This window comes from Ixodes scapularis, unplaced genomic scaffold (genome assembly GCF_016920785.2).
Source record: "Ixodes scapularis isolate PalLabHiFi unplaced genomic scaffold, ASM1692078v2 PGA_scaffold8__174_contigs__length_109621045, whole genome shotgun sequence".
In the NCBI taxonomy this organism is placed as follows: Eukaryota; Metazoa; Arthropoda; class Arachnida; order Ixodida; family Ixodidae; genus Ixodes; species Ixodes scapularis.
The window spans coordinates 45,955,841-45,978,548 of NW_024609883.1; the positions used below are offsets into that span (position 1 = coordinate 45,955,841).

Sequence of the window (22,708 nt, forward strand, 5' to 3'; positions counted from 1 at the left end):
CACTAAAAATATATAGACGCTTTCTTTTCAATACTTTGAGATTGAGAGTGATTCAAAAACGCCACACGCGACAATCGTCAAAACCTCGTCGCTCTTTCCCGCCTCTTTGAGATTTTTTTCTCAGAAACTAAACATGTTAGGACATTAAAATAAAAAGGATTGTTCTTCTTGGAACATGCACCACGATATATAAAAATGTGAAGCAAAATAAAAATCGTTGCCAAATGAAAGCGACCAGGTAGAAGGGAAAAAAACGTTTTTACCTATGTTTAGTGTTTTTTAACCAGATGTATCTTTTAACATGGCAGATTGACTGATCAATTCGTCCGATCACTGATAACAATGCGGAAGATGAACTGTATATATATAAAGTACAAGTTAGTCAACGTTTTATTGCTGTAAAAACAGCTTGATTTTTTTTTAGCTAGAACAACTTCATATTGCTCCTCTTTCGTGTTGATTTAGTTGCAATAGGGCATTACTTTTCTAGTTATTTTTTGTGTTCTGATTTTGTTGCGATAAGGCGTTATATAGCTGATGAACGAAGTGGAGAGCAGAAATCAAGCTCAACACTTCGATTTGCTCAGAAGAGCACTTCGTTTTGGTCGTGTTCAGCCTGCTACAAGTCTTTCTGGATTGCTGATACTTTGAATGAAACACAAAAGAAGTGTATATACATAGAAATCACTAAATGGTAGACGGATGTAAAAGGAAAACATTCACGGGATTATTTATGGCGAAAAGGTTTTATTTATTCCAGGGCTCTCCAAACCCTGACCCGCGGGCCAGATCCGTCGCGTGGAGGCGCTCAGCCCGGCCAGTCCGGCCCGGGGATGGCCGGGGTCTTTCCAGTGGCGCCCGGCCGGTGGTCCCCTGCTACAAACGCAAAAATAAACACGTAAAAAGAACAGCGCTATGACGCGTTTTTAAACCGCAAACGAAGATGCCAGAAAGAATGAGAAAGTCTGCATCAAAACGCGGGTTCTCTCGCCATATTATGTGTTACACATTATCATCACCAACATTCCTAGTATTCGTAGTACCCTGTTTCATGTCTGTGTAACTATGATCTGTGTAATAACTCTTGCATATTGTCAGCATCAGATCTTTTATTCTCATTTGCCTACTGTTTTGTGGTATTATGCCAAAGTTCATATGCGCTTTGATTTGAGTGTAGCCCGAAACAGCCCATTCCCGTTTAAACCCGTTCCATTTCGACCCATCCCCGAATCAACCTTCCCGTTTAAACCCGTCCCATTTCGACCCATTCACAAATCGACCTTCCCGTTTGAACCCGTCCCGTGTCGTCCTATTCCTGAAACGCCCTTCTCATTTGAATCCGTCCCGTTTCAACCGATACCCGAAAGACCCTTTGCGTTTGAACCCGTCCATTTTCAAGCCATTTGTATAAGACCCTGCGCGTCACAACCTCTTTGCGAAAAGTCTAATCGTTCTAACCCTGGTCTGCGCACATTTTCTGCTTAAAGAGTAAAGAGACAATGAAGGCGATTTCAGATATTTTTTTGTCGATTGAACTGGGTTCCAGGCACGTCTCAGGCCATGTTGCCCAATTACCCGAAACCGGCACTTGTGTGCCACGCAAATCAATTAAACAGTCGCGGTAATAATCGTACCGGGATCGACTGTGGCGACGCCCCGAGAGTTGCGGGAGAAGCCAGGAGAAGCGGAGCTCACGTGACCGATGCGGGGCCAAGAAGCGCGACGTCACAAGAGACGCGTCAGCGATTGGTCGGAACGAGAGACGTGCCCTCGGTCACGTTTTGGGTCGCGATTTTTAAGAATACTGTTCTAATTTACGCTTGAATAACCATGGAATGTATAAATCGGACCGGAAATGATTACTAAATCGTAAATAAAACAGCATAATTGTTTTTCTTTTTGCTACAATGGACGCGAAACGAGCAATTATGCGCAAACAAAATAAAATTTAAAAAAGAACACGCGGGCGACGTTTGCTTTTGGTTTCAGATGTCGGTGTCGTGTTTACTTTGGGAACATGGTACTCGAAGGATTCCGCAAAATGGTAGTCATGTCAAATTTGTGCGCTGTAGATGGCTGTTCTAACGGTCGACTGCAGACCAGTATTCCTTCGGGCGACGCTAGTTTACACGTGTGGGTTGCTGTTCGTGTTCTTTGACGACGAAAACAGAGGACGTCCGACTTTGGTGAAAACCAAAAATGGTGCTGTTTATTTTCTCCATTTTGGGGAGCGTCCCTCGCGGACGAACCGGTTCTGGAAACGAGTAGCTGCTGCTTTCCCCTCGGCATCTCCCCCGCGTCCCTGTCCTTCGGCAACGCGCCACTCTCGTCTCGCCCGCGTAAATGTTGCTCACTGCTGCCCTGCTCGGAACCTGCGAGCCTCTCGTTGCCGGCTGGGCGGTCTCCGTCGGGTGATGGCGGAGGCCGTCAAACACGTACTCCTGTTCCGTTGGTGTTAGGTCACTGAACGGAAGCCCGAACTCGCTCGCGAGAGCGGCATTGTCGTCCACGTTGACAGATCCGACAAAACGACCGCGCCACCGCGCTGCTATAACCCACCGCGCTAACCAGAGTCTCGATTTCCTAAATACTACCGATACCTACTATTCACACTTGACGTCACTCCCTACGTCACCTCTGCCTTCGGAGGCCCAGAAATGAGGATGGAGATAGTTCGGTTTCGGTTTCTTCAGTTCTTTCGTATGTACAGAAATACGCGTCACAGATGCCTACAAAATACTTGGCAGCGTGCTAAGTTCCCAAGAAGCCTAAAAACACCATTAAAAATTAAATAAAATCGTCTTAATTGTCCGTTTAAGAATATATGTTCTGAAATATTATTGCATGCCAATGTATTATGCACCACTTTCCGGTAAGCTTCGTAGTAATATATTATTCTTAATGCAACCACTTAAAGTGTTTTTGTTCTTATTTCAAGATGATCCCCATGACGTGCAACCGCGAAACGGTCTATGTACATTCTGCGACATCGTTACAGCAAAGACGACCTTGTCGCTTTTTTTTTTTTTAATTTTAGTTCGTAATGGTATTAGCAGACACCAAATTTTGGGGCTTAGGGTACTGGCTCAGATGAGCACTTCCAAAGACAGTACAGTGTAATCCACTTATAACGATACCAGATATAACGATATATCGCTTATAGCGATCAAATTTTTTAGATTTGTCAATTCTCCCATCGCCCCTATGTAAAAATAAACCATATATAACGATAGAATTATCGGCGACATATCGGATACAACGATAGAATTCTGGCCGCCCGGAAGGTGCTTATCACGAAAAATTTGCCTGGAAATTTGAGAAAAATTAAAATACTTGAAGCGAACGACATGAAAACTAGTAAAAATATCAAAAACCGGTCGGCGTGGAAAGATCCGCTAGGTGACGCGAGGCGCCGCCCGATTTAAAAAGTTCAGCCTCATCCTTCGGAACTAAGTGCTATCGTCATCGCAATCGCTGAAGGGAGGAGAGAAAGAGCTTGCTTGGCCGCCGCCGCGCAACGCTTCCTAGTTTTCCTGGTTTTCCCCCGTTTCCGCACGTTCGTACGTTCGTGAGGTAAAAATGGCGCCGACTAAGCGCAAAGCGATATCTCTGGAGGTGAAGCAGCGAATTCACCGGGATTTCCGACAAGGATTCAAGGTTGGTAGCCTCGCAAAAAGATACGAGCTGTCTCAATCAACGATTTCTACAATCATCAAGGCTGGAGATGTCTTGAAGAAGGCTGGCACCAGCGGTCACGACGACCAGCGAAAGCGGGTTAGGGATCCTTTGTACGGCGACGTTGAAGACTCCCTGTACCAGTGGTTCTTGACCACTCGCAACCGGAACGTGCCCATAAGTGGACCTATTCTTGCCGCAAAGGCGAAGAAATTTGCTTCCCTTCTGGGACGGGAAAACTTCGAACCCGGCGGAGGATGGATTCAGCGGTTCAAGGATCGCCACGGCATCGTTTATAAAAACGTCGTCGGGGAGGCTGCCTCGCTGGACGTAAATGCGAAAGACGAATGGCTGGCGACGAAATTACCCGAGCTGTTGGAGCGCTTCCAAGAAAGTGACATTTTCAACGGCGATGAAACAGCACTCTTTTATGAGATGCTGCCTACAAAGACGCACGCGCTGAAAGGTGACCCGTGCGTTGGTGGCAAACATAGCAAGGTCCGGGTGACGGTGTTTGTGTGCGCAAACATGGACGGTACCGAGCGTCTCAAGCCCTTTGTGATCGGGAAATCGAAAAGGCCTCACTGCTTTAGGAATCAATGCATTCCAGTCCGCTATCGAAATAACAAGAAAGCGTGGATGACGCGAGATCTCTTTGAGGAATGGCTCCTCGAGTTTGACGGCGCTATGGAGAAGCAGAAGAGGAAAGTGGTGCTGCTCCTCGACAACTGCAGCGCACACAACGTCAGCCCGAAGCTAACGTCCGTTGAGGTAATGTTTCTGCCTCCGAACACCACGGCAGGTCTGCAGCCCATGGATGCCGGCGTAATCGCCAATTTCAAGGCCCTCTACAGACGTCGCATGCTGGAATGGCTCATCATGAAACTAGACTGCTCAGGATTGTCTCAATACGCCGGCGGACCTCCTGACCTGAAGGTGAGCTTGTTAGAAGCGGTGCGGTTCGTGCATGGTGCGTGGTATGAGGTGAAGCAGGTTACACTCAAGAACTGTTTTAAAAAGGCAGGCTTCGTGCGCCACAACGCCACGGTCTCGGAAGAGACAAATGACTTGCTCATCGAACCTGCCGATGTGGGTGAACTTTGGGACCACATAGCAGCTTCCGAGGAGAACATCGGCGGAGCTCTCTTGGGAGACTTTTTGAACGCGGACAACGCTGCCGCTTCATGCGAGGAGTCTACTGATGAGGCCATTGCCGAGGAACAGCAATCGCGACGAAAAATCACATCGAGCGACTGCGAAAGTAGTGACGACGACGGCGGCGACGAGAACACCCCGCCTCCAATGTCTTCACAAAATGCCCTGCTCTCCATCCAGTCGCTGGTCGGTTTTGTGCACGCAAAAGGACTGCCGCCAGCGTACGCGCAACAACTGGAAGCAATGCACACGGCAATTGTCAAACTTCAGCTCAAGCAAGCGCAAATTTCCGACTTTTTTAAGCATGCTTAAATTATTTTATAGTCATTTTCGTACCTTTTAATAAAGCCTTCGGTTTTCTTTGCCTCGGCTCGCGTTGTACGACCTGATTCACTCATCGCCCGTAAGTAACTTCTCTTTGTGTTTTTTTTTTGTCGGTCCAGATATAACGATAATCGGCTATAACGATTGGATTTTGCGGTTTTCTCAATATCGTTATAAGTGGACTGCACTTAATAGTTTTTATGGCAACCTTTTAATTATACGTGATAAACAGCAACACCACCGATCGCTTGTTCGCGCTACGTACAATAATGAAGTCTTGTGTACACAAGCACATTGGGTAACCTAGAATTAGCGTCGCCATCAGTACGCTATTTTTAAGTTACCCAAAGTGCTTGCGGACGTTATTCTAAAACCTCATATTAGTGATCTTGATATTTTGGAGAGCGATATAGATTAGACCGGGTGGCAGACATATGATTGCGACTTTATTTTCTTTTACAATTTCAAACAGTGAACACTCGCGTACACAGAAAAACATCAAAGACCAGAAAATGCCTTCGCCTTGTTGAGAAAGTTAAATAGGGAAATCGTGCCATCAGAAAGGCGACACTCCAGTTGTGATAGTTCGCGGTCCTTGCCGACCCACTTGTGCCTCCTGGCCCCACACAGCACCACTATTTGCAAGTTGATGCAAATAGTGGTAACAAACGATGGCCGAAGTGGGAAGGTTGTTTCGGGATAGGTCGAAATGGGAAAGGATGAAACGAGAAGGTCGTTTTGAGCCGGGTCGGAACGGGAAGGTTAAGTCGGGAATGGGTCGAAACGGGAAACACCCGTTTAATTTATGACTGCGAATGCCATAATTAGGAACACATTGGATTTAAAAATAAATTATACATATGCATTCACATCCACCTATCTTTCTTAAGTTTTGCTCTAGTTTAAATTTGTGTATTAAACTGCGTATTAATTGTTATTTAGTATCTCCTTACTTATGTCGTGTTACCTGGAGATCTATGTTGCACTCTAAGAAAAAAGGTGGAGAAAGGTAGCAACAGCAACTGTTCCTCCTTGTTGCGGACAATTTGCCCAGAGAAGGGAGGAACGGAAGTTCAGATGAAAGGAGGAGGTCGAGTTGCTCCTTGTTCAGTTGGTGTGATTCTTTTTTCGAACGCCGAGGCGCGCGGTCAAGGAATCATGAGCTCCAGCGGAGCGCGTTCTACGGCTTACCCTAGCCGGGTTCCAACAGGTATTTCGGAATATTTGACTCCCCAGGACTACCGTATCATCCTGCCTACGCTGCCAACAGGTCGTTATTCTTTTAATTCAGTCTTTCTACCTGGCGACCCATCAGCGAGACCGTATCGCATCGACGACTTTCGCGACGTTCTGAAGGACGTCGTTGACATGAATGTCGTGGCCGGCTTCGGTGCCTTCCAGTACAACCACGTTTGGATGCTCACCCTGCACAACGCGGCAGCGAGGGAGAAGTTGCTACATGCGGCAGTGCTCAACGTCAAGGGCAAGACCTGCCTGGTCATCGATCCGAATGTGAGTGAGAAATCATTCAAAGTTCATTGGGTTCCCGTCTCCGTTCCCGACGAAGCTGTGCAAAAGACGTTCGAGCCGCACGGTAAAGTGAAATCAATCGTGCACGAGAGGTTGAGACAACAACGCGAACAGTCACGATGGTGCTCAAGGAAGGCATCACAGTGGACGCTATCCCGCATCAAATCGACATCCTCGAAATGCCAGCGTTGGTGTCCATTCCAGGCCGCCCACCTCAGTGCTTACGGTGCAAGAAGGTAGGACACATGCGCAAGCAGTGTCGCATTCCGTGGTGCAAGACATGCCGCACTTACGTACATGAGGAGGACAACTGTATTCAAACGTCCGCGGCAAAAACGAGACCTCCAACTGAACTGCAGGACGTCGATAACCTGATGGACCAAGATGAAATGGAGGAGACCATTGCCGCGACTCCGACAGGGAAGGCGTCTGAATTGTCAACTGACGTCGTCGGAACAGCCGACTCAGCACCACCAGCAAGCAGCGTCGCAGAAGTATAGATGGCAGAGACGCCGCCGCCGAAGACAGGAGAGAACTCGCAAGCAGGACAAGTCACACCATAATCGGTTGAGATGAAGGACGAGGAAAACAGAAAGGCCAGCGGGGCAGATGGCAACCCGGATCAAGAAGTCACCGGAGTGGAAGCGCCAATTAAAAGGAAGGGAGAGCGATCAACGGGAAAAAACTCCAGCGCGTGCGACTGCGGCTGACCAACGAGTTACTCTTGTGACTCGCAAGCATTGGAAGAAAGGCACCGAACCTCAAGGCCAACCATAGTTGACAGACCGGGGTGCTTCAGCACTTGAAGAAACAGCCTTCAAAGATTGACAACGTTCTGCCAAACGTGTACGTCCCAACTCCAACACTTTATTGAATGACTAAAAACTCGAATCCTTTGAATATTGCAACCTTAACGCTGTTAGTACTGTTGCATGTAAACGTAAGAAATCTACTCAGTCTGCTGCTCGAAAAACGCATAGATATTGCTTTCATTCAGGAAACAAGAATCTCCACGTATGAGCAGGCAAAAGACTTCGTGCAGTACTTTGGACACGTGTTTTGGTGTTTTCACACATTGACTCTTGGCAATCCGTCTGGAGGAACGGCGGTGCTCGTCAAAAAGAAAAAGTGTTTTTCCGTTGTTGATTGTGAGCTTGGCGCGGACGGTCGCGTAAGCAGAGTTGACTGCCTCGTTAAAAATGAACTAGTTCGTCTAGTGTCGGTTTATGCACCGAATGATTCTGCTGAACGCTGTCTTTTCTTCAAGTCTTTGATACGAATCTTGGACACGCCTGGAAAAGTCATTCTAGGCGGAGACTTTAACTGCGTGCTATCTAACCGTGACCGCTCTAACCACGCTGCAATAAGCGACTCGAGTGCAACTAAGCTGAAGAGCGTGTTAGAGCAGTTTGACCTGGTTGACGTCACAAGCCCGCTGAAAGATTTTTCTCCTCGCTTTACGCATTGGCAGGGAGCATCTCACGCCCGCCTTGACAGACTTTACGTGTCAAGCGAGATGCTGAATCAGGTGGAGGGGTACAGGGCTGACGCGGTCTCGTTCCCTGATCAGGCGCTGTTTTCCTTCCTCTTAAGTCTGAAGCAAAAACTCGCAGCAAGGCACGTAATGGAAGCTGGAAAATGAACATGAGCATTTTAGAAGACGAAGAATTTGCTTCGATGGTGAAAGAAAAGATTGAGGTACTTGGCAATGAAACTCCGCTAGATGCCTGCGTGTGGGAGAACTTCAAATTGGAGTTGAAGGAACTTGCAACTGACTTTTCGCAGAAGCGACAGCTCGAGCGCACGCGAGAGCTAGAAAAGAGCGTTGGTCTAGTCCCTTAAAGGGACACTGACAGGGTATTTATGCTCGCCGAGGTTTTTAGTTGTACGTGACATATGAGAGCTCAACTACCCAGAACAGAATTTGCGGTTTGAAATTCGGTTTGTTTCCGCCCGAAAACCGCCGATCAAGAACTGGCCGGTTCGAGTCTCGCTCACTGTCTTTTCCGCGGTCACGGGCCGTTTTCTAAGGTATCGATGCGACCACCAAATTTAATCAAAGTCGTGGGTCACTGAAGGCACACACTCAATATTAAAAATATAAAAAATATGAAACCCATTTTTTGTGGCTTCTAAAAAGCTGTAAATACGTTGATTGAAAAAAAAAAAGTTCCACAGACAACCGGAAGCATTCTGTGCTTTCGTCGTTTCGCGTATCGTGGGACTCGCGGGGACGGCGATGGCAGCGGACGACGGGCGTGGGACCTCTATTTCAGAACTGTCGTTCGCGGTACCGGCGAATTCTGTCTACCGTTAAAAGAGAAATTTGGGACTGATCAAAAGAATTGGTATTCATCCCGTACGTGTGACACGCCCGGCCACCAAGCCGATTTGCACGATGACGTCGCCAAGCCGTCGCTCCCTTCTCGTGGCTGAAGACATCGTTCGCGCAAACGTCAAGCACGACGTGTCTACTTCGAGTTGAATATGCACGCGTACGATTTCTTTACTAGGTGCGAATTTCCCCAAAGCGTGGTGCTTCCCGACTTCGACTTGGGAGTGCTTTTGCTAGAGAAAAATCGACAGAAAACTTTCCAACTTACAGTTTACGGGCTCAATTGCTACTAAGGAAAGAGATCCACCAGAAATGAGATGCCCCAGTAGCTCAGTGGGAAGGACGTCCGGTTAACATGCGGGAGGACCGGGTCCGATCCCCTGTGAAACCTTTTTTTTTTTTTTTCAAACATTTTTTGATGTTTACATATCTTTTTCTTTTTTTACAATCATCACTGAAGAAACAAACAAAAAAAATAACAAACAAATGTTGTGGACGATACTTCGCTGAATTAAATGGTATGGGATTTCTGTTTTGACACCTGCGAACTCAATGTAATCACTTTCCACAAAATGCAAGGAGCATATAAATCAGGTAGCGTCCGCTTTCCGAGGTGCCCGTATATGTTTTACAGGAATTGCTGCCAGCCATTGGTCCCGATCCCGTTGATCTTTCGGAAACTATGTCGCACAATGCCACTTTTTTTCGGATGCAGGAAATGTGAGCCAGCTCTTCACGCAACATCTTGGGTGTATTCGTTTCGGAGCCGATCATGGAAATTCACCACGGGCACTCACTACTCATCTCCAACTCGTCAATGTACAAAACAACTCATCTTGGAGTACAGAACAACGAGCGGAACAAACATAACTGCAAAAGGATCGCACGGCGAGCAGTTCCCTCACGCCGCATCCCACGCCGCATGTCGTGTCGTCTGCTACCGGAGAGGAGAAAAAAAAACAAAAAAACGCACGGTCGGGTGTAGCCACGTGACTTCCGCCACTCGCTCTCTTCTCTCCACTTCTCCGACCTCCGTCGGGTTTCGGTTTCGGTTTCGAACAGTTGCGTCTTTTGGCTTTATTAAAAAAATACGCTACTCTGTTGCAAAATATTAATTGGGTAGTCCTCCGACACCATAATGAAGCGCCTGGCACAAAATTAAAAAAAAATTTTGGGGGGTGTCAGTGTCCCTTTAAGACCCTAACTGTCGAAGAAGAACAAAGCCCTGGAGTTTTTCAGGATGATATAAAAGAATGTAAAGCACAACTTCTCAAGTTACTGGAAGAAAAGATAAATGGTACCGCAGTCCGGAGCCGCACTCGAATGTTAAACGAAGAAGAGGTGCAGACAAAATTTTTCGCAATGCTGGAAAGAACAAGAGGGGAAAAAATACAATTCTGAAAGTAAGAGACGGTTATGTCATGGCGGAAGGACAAACAGAAGTTGAAGAAATGTTTGCAGCCGTCTACAGTGAGTTATTTCGAAGAGAAGATATCGAGAATGACATCACCGATAGTTTTCTCAACGATCTGCCGCAAGTGTCAGAGGAGCATAAGGGCCACATTGATCAACCGATCAGTACAGCAGAAGCCAACTGGGCAATCAAGAATTTGCCAGCAAATAAGGCCCCGGGCCCGGACGGAATAGGCTCCGAGTTTTATAAGATGTTTATAATCCTCCTATGCCCCAATCTGCTGACAGTGTTTCAAGACATACAAGAAAGACAGCTACTTCCCCCATCGATGAAAGAGAGCTTCACTGTTTTGATTCCAAAAGTACAAACCTGCGCAAAAATCCCCGCAGTAACAAACTTCCGTCCTATAAGTTTGTTAAGCACAGACTACAAGATAATGGCGAAAATATTGGCACGGCGTCTGGACATCAAACTGAAAAACGTCATCGGAGAGCACCAAACCTATGGCTCGAAAGGACGGTCCATTTATCGCAACCTTCACGTCATGCGTTTTGTCTGTGAAGCGACAGCCGAAGGTCAGCAACCATTAGCGGTGCTGCAAACGGATCTCAGTCAAGCGTTTGATCGAGTGTCCCACGAGTTTCTCATGAAGGTTTTGGAACGATGTGGGGGGCCAAGTGATGAGAGATTCGATAGCGCTGTGCTACAAAAGCATCACCACGCGGCTTTTAATCAATGGGAAGAAAGGAAAGCCAGTTTCGGTTCAGCGTTCTGTCCGGCAAGGCTGCCCCATGTCACCAATCTTGTTCGCTCTACAGCTGGAGCCGCTGTGTCTCAAGGTGCAGCGCAACAAGTCAATCTCCGGTCTCAACCTGGAAGGAGCATCTGTAAAACTCCTGGCGTACGCAGACAATGTTTCTTTTGTATGCTCTTCAAAGTGAGAAATCGAAACAGTCTTGGATGAACTAGAAAGCTACGGTCGGTGTTCCGGAGCAAGAATCAATAAGAACAAGTCGAAAGGGAGCTGGCTCGGAGAGTGGGCCACAAGGCCATTGGAGTTCATGGGCGTCAAATGGTCTACAGGCGTGGAAAAGTACCTCGGCGTGCCCATGGATCTGTCAGTACCTACGTCACAACAATGGAAGCAGAAACTGGCGACCATACCAGTAAAACTTTCTTCTTGGGCAGCAAGATGTTTGTCAATGTTCTCCAGAAGCTATGTCTGCAACGCGGTGTCATATCCTGCGATCCTGTATGTGGCGCAAGTGGTTTTTTGCGGCGCAGGCACGGTGAACGCCATCCACAGACATTGGGCCACGTTTATTTGGCAATCGCGAATGGAAAAGATGCGAAGGAGCAACCTGTTTTGGAGTCTGGAAAGCGGTGGATTCGGGCTCGTGAATGTGACCCTCAAACTTTATGTGCAGCGCTTTCTACTCTTCAGATATCAAAGAGATCCAATTTTTACGACCGCATTCCACTGCTTAGGATATGGAAACCTGCAACAATGGATGGTGAGCACCACGAGTCGGGCGACCACGTCGAGGCATCTCAGATTTTACAAGGAAGTTGCTGACTCAATCAGGTTCTTCTTAATTCACTTCTCTTGGGAGTATCTTTTGACGGTGAAACGGAAGACACTTTACTGGGACACTGTCTCAGCAGTTTTGCAACGGTTGACGAAGGAATTGTGGCTGAAGGAATCGCAAAGGTGAGACATCAGGAGTGCGAATTGGGTGCCGGTTGTCTCCGTTGAACATCGCAGTGCTGACGATGAGAAGACCGAGTGACTGCATGCTTTCGAAACGTAAGTTTCTTTACCCGCAGGGGTAAAGAAACTTCGGAAATAAATACAGTTCGCGGAAAGCTCGTGTTACGTTTTTATTTGCTGCTCCTCTCGCTCCGTACAATAGACTTAGTGTTCTCGCTAAGCCTTATCGAGCTCGATTTGCTCGATTCGTGGCCGCCATAATGAGATGCAGTCGACGAAGGAACTTTTGTTCCCCTGCTTAAGGGACGAAAGTTTCTGCCTTTCTGAAGGAACATATGTATCAAGAGCGTTCCTCCCTTTAGGGAGAACTATACTGACCCTTTTTTCTAAGAGTGTGCGCTTTTTGGACTCCCACGGTGACTAGGGAGAAAAAAGTGACGTCAACAACGCAAAAAAACGCAGATTGGATGGTTGTTATGCGGAAATTCGTCATCAGCGACTCTATCTATACTTCGTTTCAGCTTCCGTCCAAGCGCAGCCAAAGCTACGTGTGACCGGAGCCAATCAGACGCCGAGGCAGGCGATCTCGCCTGCACCTTTGTATCACTCCGCTGCGCCGCTGGTCGCCCGCGCCGCCCGCGCTCGCCGAGTATTTCGTCTGCTACGGGTGTATCAACGGTATCGACTGCTACAGGTTTAAAAAGTGCCCTTTCACGTTCTGAAATTTAGTCACAGGGGATGTCAGTGCGTAGGCTGGCCGCTGCCGTCTGTGTCCGAGCTTTCCACTTGTTCGGCATAGTTTCGAGATGTAAAGTACAGGTTGCAAGGTGCCCGACGACCCGGCGGTTGGTGTTTCCTTGCATTGTCTGGATATACCAGGTCTCGAGGCGCAGTCCTTTTCCCCAGCTTCTCGGCGTTCAATGTGATCGACAGGTAAAGAGGTGCCCCGAGTTCGCCGCGTATCAGTGAATTGTAGTGGCCCGGACGCTTTTCTTGTTTACAACGCATTCGCGGTACGACGCGGCCGGAGTCTCCTGCCGAATTCGAAAGCAGACATTCATCACGACCTCTCACGCCTGACACCCAAACGTGCCTTTGCGAAAGGACGTTTTGAAGCGACTCGGTGAGGAAAGCAGAGAAGCACATTATTCGGCCAATACGGTAATTATACGGGAACAAATTCCAGTGTTGCACACCTATTTTTTGAAAATACCCCTCGCCAGCGTCCAGCAAACCCTACATTACCCTACGAATGTTTATTCCTCTACATTTTACCCTACGAGGCGAATCCTTGTTCAAATAATTCTGTTGCATGGATTATGCTGATACAGGGTAATGATAGTACAGTCCAAAGTGGCAGGGCATGCATGCACGCGCATACCTGGGTTATTCTAGAACACATGCATGCTTGCATGCGCGCTGTGTAGCATCAGCACAACATTGTTGCTTCGAGCGCACAGACATCCCTAACCAACATGCTTAGCTGATTTGTCGTCAAATTAAAAACTGGGCTACGTGGGACCAGCACTCGAGGCGACAGACAAGGCGGCTCGTTACAAAAGGAAGCTACTCCGAGCGGTATATTAGCTCATTCTTTGGGTGTACCGCCAAGGGATTCGTCAAACTAAGGAACTATTTCGACGAACTAGGCTAATACACCAGGAGAGGATAGGAAACCGGCGGCTCTTCCGTATTCGCTAAGTGTCATTCGATGAAACGTTCAGTTGAACAGGTTGCTGCCGGTTCTGGTGGGCTCGGGCTGGTTCCGCTCGCGGTGCCACGTGTTTCGCAGGTGTAACAAGGCCCACCGGATGGACCAAAGTCATCAAAGAAAAATTGGCGGGAACATTTCTACTGGGAAGATACCTCTTCTGGCTCCAAACTCCCTATGCGCAACTCCACCTCCTCCCACTTGCTCCAGCTTTCCAAAACTCTCCAGAAAAAAACATCGAGGGACTTTACTCCAACTTGGCGCGTGCTGCTCTCTCTCTTAGCACGTCTTGTAACTTGGATACTTTCGTTTTGCATGATATCGTGGTGTGGCAGCACACGGGTTGTAATTTGTAAAGTTATGCAAAGCTTGCACATAAGCTTTTTTTTGCTTTTTTGTATTATGGTTGCCGTTGAAGAAGCAACACCTGAAAATACCCTCCTTTTGGCGGGGAAATGGCCAGACGGCGCTACTATATCAACTCAGTTGTGGAACTTTCCATAGACGCCGTACATTAAAGGGAGTCCGAAACCGTGTCCGATTCTTTTGCGGTTAGGTGGCGCTGCCGGTGCATTAATCCGCGCATTTTCGTTTGCTACTGCTCCGCGGCTGCCAACCGCTGCAACTGTTTGCGAGTCCCAACCCGACTCCTCGGTGACCAGGATGGTTTACGGTTGGTTTTCGCCCTTTCGCCAGTAAAAATACAACTTGAGCATGATAAGCGGTAGGACCATGATGGCATACGCTTTGTGTTATTTCAAAACGGCGCCGCCTTAGCTGTGCTGACAGCGCGAAGCGTTTCGAACAACCCAAATTCGTCGGCGCCACGATCCGGTGGCTCGAATCAGGGTAAGTTTGTACATACCGTAATAGTAGATGTAAGTATCCGAACGCTTCGATTGCGTTGGGGGCATTGCTTTCGTTCTGTCGCCGTTATTATCTTGGGCACGCTAATTTGATGGACGAGCTAAGTTCAGCACGCCTGATTCTCTGCCTGCCTGGAGCTTTTTCGTAGTCTGCTACCTCTGCTGCCTCTGCTTCTACCAGATAAAGCGCCACGAACATCCGTGAGCTCAGTAGGCTAGATGCAACGGCCACAAGCGCGCCGTCATTGATGATTATGAAAGCGAGTATTAATGCGGAGCGCGCGCCCTCTAAAAGGCGCCACGATAAAGGGACCCACCTCCGGAGCGGAGTTCCAGAACTGATTTGGTTCTAATAACGTTGCTACAAGTAGGGTAATTACTCTACGGTTGGCAACACTGACGAATCTGAGCGCTGCAGCCATGTTGCCAGCGGATGTACGTGCTTTCACCAAACCATATGCATTTACATATATTAATAAAACCATAAACTTCAGATATCTAATTCCTTTAGTTGCAAATAATTTTCAGCAGTACATACCCGGAATATTGTGCAATGTTTACACACAAAACAGTTAATTAAAAAAAATCTGTGGAGCGTAGGAATGCTCTTCTCGAAGTTGCGAACCGTCCCTCAGCCTTTGGCTGCGCTCGGACGGAAGCTGAAACGAGTCCAATCTGCGTTTGCTGCGTTGTTGACGCCACTTCCTTCTCCACAGTCGCCGTGGGAGTCCAAGAAGCGCAACATAGGTCTCCTCTTCTCCGGCTTTCGAGACTGACAGGTCCCCAATCCAATGCCTTAGCCAAAATGTATGAAAATTCCCGACTTACACCAGCAAAAAAAAACAAACAAAAAACTAGTCCGATTTAAATCACGATATAAATCGATTTTTTACGCTCCACTCTGGAAAAACACATACACACACACACACACGCACGCACGCACGCACGCGGGACTGTGTATTAATCAAACCTTGCAGAAACCGGACAGTCGAACGGGGCAACGAAGTTTTTCTAGAGTTCCTCCCTTCGGGGAGCATATCGAGGAACTTTTAAGTTTTTCGGACGGGTGTCGCCACCTTACACGAAATTCTCCAAGTACCGTACGCGGCCCGATCACTTGGACACAACCTTGAGCCAGCTTGAGCTTCGACGTCAGACTGCTCTGCCGAACTGTGACTCACGCTCGTCTCCAATCGTTCGGCTTGCCTAAAGTTGCCCTTTTTGGACAACAGCCGTGCTGACTTGTAGAAGCCGACCGAGGCGACTCCTGTCAATCCCGGCATGCACATGACGACATCGGCGTGTCCTGAGCAGCAAACACGCTGAAACTCGAACGAGACGCCCGTTTATCTTGACGTTGCCGCGTGGCAGCGTCGCGCTCGGTGCGAGACGCTGCAATATGGGCGGACGGCGACGCTAAGGAATTTTTGCGCAAAGTATAGTTCTTACAAGAGTTGGTTGGTGGAGTGAGAAGCGACGGTTTTAGTGTTTGAAACGTGGACACATTTTTCGCGGGTTCAATATTTCGCGAATAGGTCAAAGCTGAAGTTTTGGAATGATTCGAGAGTTCTAATTTCGCGACGCAGTGAGATCTCTATCAGTGTTGCGGAATGGGCACCTCCATTCCATTGCAATTCCATCCCGGGGAATTAGAGTTTTCGATAATTCCATTCCTTTCAACTCCTAGGAATGGGTACACTGGGCCCATTCCCACTCCTGGAATGACTGAATCGTTCCATTCCATTCTTTTAATTTCTAAACGTAAAAAAATGGCACTTGACAGCTACATTGTGTTGCAGGGTTGGGCAGAAATAGTCAAAAATGTATTTGGAAATACAAATACTGGGATAGATGAAAATAGCTGCAAAGATCCTGATACTCAAGTCTGAAATATATCTGTAAAAATGCATCGCGATACGTATCGGAACTGCATTTAAAAAGAGGCAAAACGTTTTTGGAAATACAAATACAAGAATACATTTTAGGGAGGGCAGAAATGTAAATACTGATAGTGCAATACATTTTTCACATTTCTTTGAGACGCCAACTGAGATGAGGCTTTAAGTTTGAAGTGGAAGTTGTTTTTTTTGTTTTTTTGGTCCCGAAATTACTTTTCCGCGGGATTGGCACTTCGCCTTCAAGGTAATGGTTCCGGACGAAGAGTCTTCAATCCAATGGGTTTAAAAAAACGTTCCATCAAGGATTGACCGTGGTCCCTTCCCTGGCATCCTGTCTGACTGACCAGTGATGCGAAAAGACCCCACCCTCTAAATAAATTCCATCAAAACATCAACCCTTCCCCGTCCAATAAGGGCGCCCCTGTCAGCACTGATCCCATGACGTCACGGTGGGATGAACTAATATTTTTGAATCTGTAGGCGTTTCCTTGAACATGAAACTTTACATACGCTGCTGTATAAAAGGAGAATACGTACTTTCGTTGTAGGTGACCTCGATGAAGACCTTGCAGGCAGTTGCATTTGGAATTTTCGAGAAAAGTGGACCACTTGAAGCATCCTGAAGCGCATGTCTTATCTTCTGTTACGGTTGAAAAATCGATACGGTGGCATCCCTGTTGTGACGGTCCTTCCTGCCGACTCTCCGCCTCCAACGCATGAATGGCAGTCTTCATGTTTCGCCTAGCATCATTCAAACAGAGACCTCGTAGATTGCGACCTAAGATGGCCGGCACAGGTGCGAGCTCTCCGAGAAACAGCGCGCTCGAGACGAGTCGCAGGTGTACGAAGTCTGGGTCCGCACAGCGAGGCCCACGTCTGGCCTCCTTCCTGGGTATCGGATCACCAGAGCAGCGGGTCACGTTCACGTCGGCTGATGACGTACCCTTGAGCCGTGCAATATTACAGGCGCAGACGTATTCGGATATGTGTTGAACTCAGGGGCGGATTTAGAGGGGGGGTCCGGATCTCCTGACCCCCCTTTTGATTTCTGCTTGTGAAAATTTTAGGGCGTAAAACGAAGGAGAGGGGAAGGGGGTTCCTAAACATACGGTACGCTGACCAACACCTGACCCCCCCTTCAGGAAATTCCTGCATCCGCCCCTGGTTGAACTTCACTGTTGAAAGGCGCCACCGCCACCGCCGACCCCCCCCCCCCCCCCCCCCCCCCCTCCCCCCTCTGTCCTTTGCTTTGATGCTTGTTTTAGAGCGCAGCTCTTAGGCGCCCGTTTCCGGCTTGAGCGGCGTCGGCGTCGCCGTCGGCGTAACCGCGCGGTGCATTATGGGTAAATTTTCCCGAAGGAACCCGAGGTCCTTCGGGAGGACCTCGGGTTCCTTCGGGAGGACCCCGGAAGGACCTCGGGTTCCTTCGGGAGGACCTCGGAAGGACCTCGGGTTCCTTCGGGAGGGCCTCGGCAAGACCTCGGGCTCCTTCGGGAGGACCTCGGGAGAACCTCGGGTTCCTTCGGGAGGACCTAGGGGGGGGGGGGGGGGGTCACGTGACGATGACGTCATCAGTGATGATGACGATGCGGATGCCGATGCGGATGCCAATGACTTCATCGGCATCCGCATCGTCATCACTGATGACGTCATCGTGACGTGACCCCCCCCCCCCCCCCCCCCCCAGGACCTCGGGTTCCTTCGGGAGGACCTCGGAAGCACCTCGGGTTTCTTCGGGAGGACCTCGGGTTGCTTCGGGAGGACCTCGGAAGGACCTCGGGCTCCTGCGGGAGGACCTCGGGTTCCTTCGGGAGGGCCTGGGGCGGGGGGGGGAGGTCACGTGACGATGACGTCATCAGTCATGATGACGATGCGGATGCCAATGACGTAATCGGCACCCGCATCCTCTTCGTCATCATCACTGATGACGTCATCGTCACGTGAACCCCCAGGTCACGTGACCCCTCCCCCAGAGGTCACGTGATTTCCCAGGTCACGCGACCCCCCCCCCTTTCCGAGGTCAACTGATCCCCCCAGTACCCTTCCCTCCTCCTCCTCAAGAGCTGCGTTCAAATTCGCCGTTACAGGGAGTTGTAAACGGCTTTCATTTTTTAAACAAATCTTTAAAGCCGAAACAAAAAACACGCTGTAAAAACCTAACATTTTTTTTTTTGTATTCCATTTTTTTGCGCATAAGTCTGTTAGGGCTTTACGCGGGTTCGCAGTTTCCCGCTCATTTTATTTCTGAACAACCGACTCCCTGACTGGCTCGGTATAGCTAAACGTAAAAAAAAAAAAAAAAATAAAAAAAAAAAAATATAGAGAATTGTGCCCATTCCATTCCGGGCAAAAGGCATCTGATTCCATTCCCATTCCATTCCGAGGTCGCGAAAATGCGGAATGATTCCGGAATCATTCCAACTCCGGAGTGGAAACTCCGCAACACTGATCTCAATATAGATTCCAATGTGTTTACAATCTACCATAATTGTTCGCGGAACCTATTTTTAGCGAACTGTAGGAAATTCGCGAAAATTAAGTCGTTTACAGTATCTAATCTATAAAGCTCAGACATATATATACTGTAATTATCTACATCAAGAGGGAATTTAATGCTCTGTGAGGAGCCGGACCTCTTTTACTATGGCTCTTGAGGTGAAAACGAGTATACTGATGACGCTTATGGGGGTGGGGGGAGTTCCAGGACTAGTCTTCTAGAGGGGTTGCAGGCCTCGTGTGACGTCACATATGCAAAAACCATGTATATCAGTCCTCCGGTATGCGAACGCAAAGCGGTTCGTTCTCCATGCGTCATTTTCGTGTACATGCAGTTCCTATTACTTAGCCGTTCGCCCCGTTTCGAAATACTGACTGCACACAATATATATATATATATATATATTTTTCGGTTAAAACCGGTTGAGGGAAGTTTGCAGATGAAATCCGTTTCCGTTGAACCCAGCTCATCCCGTATCCCCCCCCCCCCCCTTTTTTTTTTCCATTCTAAACGCAGGTTTCCCTCTGCTAAAAATAACAAGTACAAATTAAAAGAAACAGTAAAATCCTGCATAAACTACAAAAGGCGGGGGATTACAGCCCGCTTGACGGCTTATTCGGATTCACAGCTAATCCGTTGATCGAACCAAAAAGCAGAAAAAGAAAGGCAGAGAAAAAAAATAAAATTGTGGAGAACACAAAAATAAGAAAATCAAAAATCGTGAAAAAGCTGGAAATAATCCACGTACAAAGGAGTTCCCCATCCACAAAGTTTGGCAAGGTCTTTCACTCCAATTACAATTCCACCGAGGTTTTGAGGAATTCTAGTATACTCCGCGACAACTTTTCTTGGCAATGCAGTGGAAGGTAGAGGCCCGCGTCCCCTCTCCCATTTTGAGTGTACGCAGGCTCTCCTCCTCTCCCCGGAAATGGGGGAGGAGGAGAGCCTGCGTACACTCAAAATGGGAGAGGGGACGCCGGCCTGTACCTTCCACTGCATTGCCAAGAAAAGTACAACGTTGACACTTGCGATTTTCGCCTTTAATATGTATTTACAATTAGATCCTATTATTGCTTTAGAAACAGAAATATTTTTATGCGAACGTTTTATTAAGGTAGCTTTCACGCCAAACAAAACTTAATGTGACAAAAAAAAAAAAAAAAAACGTTTGGAGTTTATGAACAAGTTATACCCCCCCCCCCCCCTCCCCTTCCTATGCTCTAAGTGGTTAAAAGTCAATATCTTTATTTTCATCAGATCAGTTTATTGCACTACTTGGTCATACTTCTGATACAACAAACATATTTAAAAGCTCATCAATCGTAAGCAATATACGTTTTCTCTTCTTGAACCTGGCAAGTGATAGAAAAAAATGATGTTTATATCGTAAGGCACTCTTGGTCCAAAAGACCTAAAGGTTGTAAAAATTTGTAACAACGCTTCTCAAACTTAAAGAGCAGTGACACACAAGCTACAAAACTGAACACAAGATGAAATCTACGCGAATCAAATGAAAAGTTAAAGGGGTAGGCAATGATTTTAGTATTAAAAGAATTGGCAATTTGTATTTTTTATATTATTTATCCAAGCACAAGTGACCAAAACGCGTCACATTGCCCTGAAAAACTGCTATTCCGGTGCGTAATCGCAAAGAAAAAAAATATTTGCCGATCTGCAGCCGCTTGTGGTGGATAACGGTACTGATGTGTGACGTACTTTGGGGGATAAACCTGTCCTTCTCCGCTGCTGCACTCGCCGTCACCCCCGTGTCGAGCAGTCTTTTGTGTCGATCGCTCGCCACGACCTCCGACGATGCTAATCCTTTTAAAGTCGATAATCGCGGAGGAAGCACCTGGGGTCCCTGAAGACAGAACCCAAGGGGAAACCACGTGAGCCCCCAGAGTACGTAACTCGAAAGGCGACGTGGAGTTGAGAGGCACTTTGACCTTCGATTTGTTTTATTTTTTCACATAAAAACTAGCGCTCGCAAGAAAATACGTTTCTCTGTTCTTTGTTCTATAGCTGACACAGATTAATTTCCGCAGTTAATTGGCCAAAGTCCGAAAACCTTTGCACCACCCCTTAAAGGGGCGGTGCAATGTTTTTCAGACTTTGGCCAATTAACTGCGGAAATTAATCTGTCAGCTATGGAACAAAAAAAAAAAAAAAGCTTTATTTCTTGAGCGTGCTTTTTATTAATAAAAAAAAACTTAAACAAATCGAAGGTCAAAGTGCCCCTCAACTCTCTACGCCGCCTTTCGAGTGACGTACGCTGGGGGATCACCTGGTTTCCCCTTTGGTTATTCGGAGACCCCAGCCGTGTCCTCCGCGATTGTCGACTTTTAGAAGATTAGCATCATTAAAGGTCGTGGCGAGCGATCCAGACAAAAGACGGTTTGCCATGGGGCTGACGGCGCGTTTAGCAGCGGAAGGGGAGAGGTTTTGCTGACTTCCGCGTACCATCCACCCTCCCCTCTCTCTCCTCTCCCGCCCGCCCGCCCGCGCCCCCCCCCCCCCCCCCCCCCCCCCCCCCTTCCCCGAGACGCTGTTATCGTAGTTCCCGTAACTGCCAAACGCGGCTGCAGATCGGCAAATAGTTCGTTTTTTTTTTTCTTTGCTATTACGCAGCGGAATAAGTTTTTCGGGCCAAGGTTTGGTCGCTGGTGCTTGGATAAATATAAAAAAATGAAAACCGCCAATTCTTTCAACATTAAAATCGTTGCACTACCCCTTTAAGAAAACTCAGTTAATGAAACTGTACAGGCAAAATGATTAAGCAGCTTTTTGTACTTGGGCGAAACAACACAATGACTTTCAAGACCTAAACTGGATCACAATTTACAATATACGGCAACATTGCCAAGAGAATGTCACAGCAATCTTATCACACGCAGTAATAGGCATACGCGACAGACTCTCCAAAACTCGAGGGCGGTCATATTTACATGAATCACATTTGGTCCTTCGACTAGCGCACATTACAAATGATTGAAATACCAGAAATTTAAATATAAAACAAAAATCTGTCTTTTCGTCGCAAAAATAAACCACACTTCGTCACACGTTCGGACACCGTCTAAACTTATTGCTAGCAGTCAGGATCAGATGGCAAAATTTCAGAACTCAGTTATTTTATTTAAAAGCTGTAAACGATTTTTGGAAATTTGCAACGAGAATAAGGTCAATTCCCGCGGTAGCAGACGCCATTAGTCTCCGTGCTTTCGTGGGCTTTGTTGGCCACAATTTTTTTTTTTTTCTACTGAAAATCGTTTACCGTATAACGTTCGAAACAGATAACAGCAAGTGCTGAAACTGGCATCTGGTGCTAACAGCTAGCACTACATTTGGCTAAGTGTGATTTGTGGTGAGAAAAACCATGCTTCTCTTATCTCCCAAACAACCAGTACAACTTCCTTTTGTCTTCGAGATACTCTCATGACAGAGACCCTCCAAATGCAACCACACGCGCACGCACGCTATGCTACAAGTTGCAGCATTTTAGAGAGGGGATCAAGAGAAACGCCTTCAAAACAACAAATTTCAGTGCCCAAGTTTTCCAATAGCGATCATGAATGTATAACTGTAACTGAAC

The 22,708-nt window shown here is 47.5% G+C and overlaps 1 protein-coding gene and 1 pseudogene across 1 annotated transcript; both read left to right on the top strand.

Moving 5' to 3' along the window:
* The first annotated feature begins 3,542 nt into the window (after positions 1-3,542).
* LOC120837825 (tigger transposable element-derived protein 6-like) lies at positions 3,543-5,201 on the top strand. Its single transcript, XM_042286658.1, has one exon. It carries the CDS (start codon positions 3,580-3,582, stop codon positions 5,140-5,142), a length of 1,563 nt encoding a protein of 520 aa, XP_042142592.1. The 5' UTR covers positions 3,543-3,579; the 3' UTR covers positions 5,143-5,201.
* A 624-nt stretch (positions 5,202-5,825) lies between these two features.
* LOC115314820 lies at positions 5,826-7,512 on the top strand (annotated as a pseudogene).
* The last annotated feature ends 15,196 nt before the right edge of the window (positions 7,513-22,708 follow it).